This window comes from Antrostomus carolinensis, unplaced genomic scaffold (genome assembly GCF_000700745.2).
Source record: "Antrostomus carolinensis isolate BGI_N321 unplaced genomic scaffold, ASM70074v2 scaffold5212, whole genome shotgun sequence".
Classification (NCBI taxonomy): Eukaryota; Metazoa; Chordata; class Aves; order Caprimulgiformes; family Caprimulgidae; genus Antrostomus; species Antrostomus carolinensis.
In genome coordinates this window covers 3,954-9,230 of record NW_010297433.1, presented here as the reverse complement: position 1 = coordinate 9,230, position 5,277 = coordinate 3,954, and the positions used below count along the sequence as shown (strand labels likewise).

The window sequence follows — 5,277 nt, the reverse complement described above, 5'->3', positions numbered from 1 at the left end:
ATTTTGGTCTCATCTTACACCCCTTGTCTCTGATGTCTTCCCCTTGGCAGAGTTCCTGGAGTTTATGAAGGGAGTTGAATAAATCTGAAGCCAGATCGACAGCCTGAATCTTGTAAACCCCTCCAGCCCTGCTTCTCATCTCCTTGGCTAAGTCCCCTGGCTACCGGCATGAAGACTGAGCACTGAGAAGGGTGGCCATCGGGAAAATAAAACGTGTTAAGACCAACTGCCTCAGATGGTCATTCCTTGGAGGTTTAGTGAGAGCTTCACCCCGGTCATGTACTCATGACTTATGTGGGCCACTCCTCAGGGCTGTGTTGAGCACCTGTGAGCCATGTCTGGGAAGGTGACACTGCAGCTGGAGCTTAAAGCCTCCAAGGAGGCATTTTGCCACTATCCTGGGAGCAATCCCTGGTCAACAGGGACACAGGTGCTTGCCGGGGAGCTGCCATGTTGCATCTCCAAGCCCCCACCATGGTGAGGGCAGCAAGAGCTGGCACTGGTACCTGCTGGTTTAACTGGAGCATCAGCAGCATTGTAGCGACAAAAAGGGAATTAACAATCACTCATGCCATCACGCACCAAAATCCCTGGGTGAGGGACACCCCCTCTCCTCCCCGAGTTGTGCTGAAGGGACACCCCTCCCTCCACCCCACCATCCTGACAGCCACCCTGCGGCACATGCAGAAAGAAGACCTCTGTTTTCTTCGGAAACATGAATAAAAGCCATTCCTAAGCTGGACTGGGTGCCTCCTTCCCATCCTGCCCAGCCAGGTGGGAGGCAGGCAGCAGCAGCCCTGCAGCACCTCATGGTCCTCCAGCAGCCCTGGGTGTGAACCTTGCTGCAGTAACCGAAACACCAGATTTTCCCTCAGAAATCAGGTCCACTTGAGCCACAGGGACCCTGAGCAAGGCACAATCCTGCTTTGGGCCACAGGTGCAGGGTTACAGCAGGGCCAAGGAGGATGAGCTGTGCTGTCTCCAAGGGCCCAGGGCACCATCTTCTCTCTTCCCAAGGAAGCGTGGCATTCCTTTTTTTTTTGCAGCATTAGCAGCTCTCCCTGCACATAGCTGCCTCCTCCCATCGAATGACAGCCCCAGCACAGCTCACACATTGCAGTCGTGTTGCTAAAATCAAACATTTACCCAAGCAAAATAAACATTGGCAGGGCAAGGCGCGAGACCACGGCGGTGCAAGCTCTGTCAGTGCTGCTCTCAGCCCTGGGCAAGCGTGCCACCATGCCAGTGACCCTGTGCCCACTGCACCATCCTGCCTTTCCTCCCCAAATCACAGGGGGTTTTTTGCCCTCTGTGGAAATAAGACCCCGAGAAGCTGTAGCTGATGTGACACAATCTCCCATTTGTAGCAGCACTGAAATACTGTAATTCACACTGAATGGGCTTGAGGTGAAAGCGGGCACAGGAGAGGGGTTGTTAGTTGTTTGGAAGGACACAACTGTGTCTTTCCTCTGGATGATGGGCACCAAATATTTTGCCCGACCATCTTGGGCTTCTGACATCAGAGAAACCAAGGAAATTATCCCCTGTCAGCTAGAGCACTTGATTTTCCTTAAAACCCACAATATTTTGAGAACACCCCTAATGCAAACATCTGAAAGACCAGCTCAGAGGGGTGCCTGCAAGGGTCTCAAGCCCTCCATGCCATGGCTCCTCCTGATGCAGCGGGACTGCGGGTGCACTGGCATTTGGTTGAACACCATGGCAGGAACCACTGCTGCTTGCTACCATCTTCTGTCTCCAATGAATCCATAGCACAGAGATAAAAAATAATCATTTTCCACCTCCGCAGCACAGCAACAGAAGCTGTTTCCTGAGTCCCACTTAGACCTGCTTCTGAGGACACAGCTGAAATGTTTTACCCCAGGCCTAGAAACCTCCACAGAGGTGCAAACACCTGGGCCACCAATGAGCCAAGGTGACACCAGCTCTCCCCACAACCATGTCCATCCAGTCCACAGGCAACTCATACCCACACGCTCACATCTCAGCGGGCAACACCCACAGCCCCATTATTTTTCTCTGTCCCAACCAGATCCCAATATCCAACAAGAACATCTCCAAGATATTCACCACTGCTTATTGATAGGCTTTAGCTCAGTAAAGACTGAAGAAAAGAAATAAGGAACTTTTCCAGCTTAACCCCCTCCCTTCAGCCAACTTGATGGCTTGTGGAAGGCTTGGACACTCGCTTTCCTCAGGGGAAAAGGATGGCTGACAAGAGCCACCCAACCATGTGTCTCAGTTCTCCCCCCTTAGTTCAATGGCACAGGCAGCAGCGAGCCAGGATCGCGCTCGCTGTCCACGCTTTTCCAAGAGTAAAAACGAGGAAGGTGGTGGCTGGAGAGAGGACCAAGCTCTTGTAGCAGCTGAAACTTGTCTCTAGAAATGCAGACACACTGAGGACTATTTGGGCTTTTTTAATCCTTAGACAGAGGTGCCAGCAGGTCAGCGTGCTCTGCATGAAGTCAGGAAAACTGCTGCAAGATCGATTTGTCTGAACACACCTACTGTTCTCCCAGAGTTACGACAGCAAATGCCACTGGGTGGGATTTCACTGTTGGCTAAAACACGGGAACAACTGCATTAGGAATGTAATGTCTCATGACAGGCCAGCATATGGGTTAGACTTCCAAAAAACCAGTAACCAGTACAGGGTCAGACTGGTTTAAGCCTCCACAGAGGGGATGTGCCTGGAGATGCGCTAACAATGAATGAAAACCACACAGAATTCTTCTACCTATGCAACTCCAAGTCAATTTGCAGTTTTCCCTGCAAGTGCAGTGAAGTTTTAGTGCCTTTAAGGAACGTGACACATCCTCAAGAACTGCTTGAAAAAATAAAAATAGTTTTAAAAAAGTTATTGAAACCATCCCCCTTTTTTTTTTTAAACAAGTAAAAAGCCATTTACCACGCTCTAAAACAGTCCCCAGATCTGTGCACTCTTAACCTCCCAGCTGGGACAGGAGCTGCGCTGGCAGGTGACAGCAGCCTGTGCCACCAGACGCAGCTACAGTTCTCAGGCTGTTTCCCCTGCTTGCTTTTGCTGGCAGAAGATTTAATTCCTTCCCTGGTTTAGAGCTTTTCCTGCATATTTGAGGCCTCTCTTCAGCTCTCAATAAAACCGTGCTGTGTGTATTAAGTGACTGCAGGAAGATCTGAGGACATTTTGTACACACCTCTCCAATAAAACCTCTGCATCTCGCCTATAGTCATACATCTGCCACCAGGACAGCCGCAATAAGGTCCATCAGATAAACATTGCACTGCACCAAAGCCCCTGTCGTGTAGAAACACCTGCAACAGCTGTGAAACTTGGGCAAAGCAGAACTCATGCTCTGCTCACTGCTTTTTGCTCGAGCACACTACTGAAATGTAGTAAAGGGGGACAGAGACATATCTAGCCCTACTTTTCCATTTTCACTGCAAACATCAACGTCCCCAAGGAATACTCTACCCCATCAGAGCATTCTGCAGTGCTTGGATTGCTCCTCCCCAGTCCTGTGCTCTTGGCTTTCAGCACGATGGCTCACCTTTGCCAAATGAGCTGATTCAGTATTTGGTTATGTGCCCTTTGCTCCCCCCCCGCCTTTTTTTAAAAAAAAATCAAACAGAAAATAAGGAGCCAAACTGGAACTTGATACCGAGTCCTCTTAATTGCAAAGGGGAGAAATCATCTGCAGCAAGTATGACATACAGCAGCAGCCAGCACAACATACATAACCTGATGTACAGCAGGAGCTGAGCAGCAGCTCTCAGGCTCACTGGCTTCCTGCAGGATACCAAAGACTTAATCACAAGAGTTCTGAAGTTTTTAAATATCAAAGATGACAGAGCTCTGCATAATGGGAATAGTTTCAAGTGGGCCACAGCTGCTAGTTCCATCTCCTGGGCTCTGTATACGTAATCCTTTCCAAAAAGGATCTTCAGCCTCACTTGACCAACTGAACTGAAACGATTTCACAAGGCAAGTGAGAGGATGAAGATCCACCACGAGGCCATGTCAGCACACACTCCCCTTTGCAGCTTTTCCTTCTGGGCTGGAGAAACCTCTACGACAAGGAGGGAAGTTGTGGACTGAGCTGTCACAGAATTAAAAAGCACAATAGGTGATCAACTGATATCTGAGTAGTGTCTTGTGGGACCACCATGAGCGCAGGGAACAGACAACAAACCTGACACCGAGCTGTTGTGGAAGCTCACAAAATTCCCGTCTCTTGCTACACAATGATGTCTGGATTAAGGTTACGTTCCACCGTGCTGCATTTTGTCACGCAGTCGCTATTTTGGTCAGAAAGTCAGCAAGCCCATATTTGGGAAGCTGTCCCACTGAAGGGCAGCATGAAGGGCAGCGAGATGAAAAGGCTGAGCCTGCAGGCAGGCCTGGGGGAGCTGCCTGGAGCACAGGAAGCCCAGATCTTCCTCTCTGCTTCTTGCTAACTGCCAAGATCCTTTTCTCAGCCTGACCCTTGCCCCTCTCTCTTCCCTCAAACCGCATCCTGTGGGTGAGCTACTCTGACACCACGAGCACTCTAGGGAAGATACCAAGAGGGTTTAGAGATTAAATCCTCCTTCTTGAAGAAAAAAAAAAAGAAAAAAGAAAAAAAGAACCTTAGTGTTACAAATCAAAACTTAAAACAGGTGGGAGATCTGCAGACACACAGGTGTAGGTGCGCTCTGCTCGTCACAACACACCATCTGCACCAGACTGACCTTCGCTTACGCAGCTGGACCAGCCACTCTGTCTCTTCCAACACCACCAGCAACCCAAGAGGACATGTCTCCACACCAGGTCTCTCTGCCAGCCCCAGCAAGGGCTGCAGCAGGATGCTGGGCAGCTCTGGACCAGTGGCTGACACTGCCAGATGCATGTACTCACCTGAACCACAGCTCTGCCTTTGCAGAGCAGACACCAGCACACAGCCTGAGATCTCCAGTACCCGCAGGCACTCAGGTACCACTGAGGTCAGAGGGATTTAAGCACCATGGATCTGTCTCTGGCTGACCTATCACTTGCAAGAAAAACTCTCCAGGGAGGACTAACACCACCAAGAACCTCTTGCTTGTTGACCTCCTGCCTTTCCAGAGGGCAGCAGGGACCAGACAACCTTTTTGTTTTGTCTATTTAGCAGACTCTACAGAGGGCAGCAGGGACCAGACAACCTTTTTGTCTATTTAGCAGACTCTAGCTGGTTATACAAACCCTGTGACTGTACACGCTCCAGCACAGCAATTGGGTTATTTTGGCTGACAAACATC

At 50.0% G+C, this 5,277-nt stretch overlaps 1 protein-coding gene across 2 annotated transcripts in view; it reads left to right on the top strand.

Moving 5' to 3' along the window:
* TNNC1 (troponin C1, slow skeletal and cardiac type) overlaps positions 1 to 218 on the top strand; it is a 9,851-nt gene extending 9,633 nt beyond the window's left edge. Inside the window, exon 6 of one of the 2 annotated variants that reach the window (XM_010162107.1) lies at positions 51 to 218. In XM_010162107.1, coding sequence (XP_010160409.1) covers positions 51 to 82 — 32 coding nt within the window. In that variant the 3' untranslated portion in view covers positions 83 to 218. The remainder of the gene's footprint in view (positions 1 to 50) is intronic. The other variant, XM_029083523.1, reaches the window with a different exon arrangement.
* Positions 219 to 5,277: the final 5,059 nt, after the last annotated feature.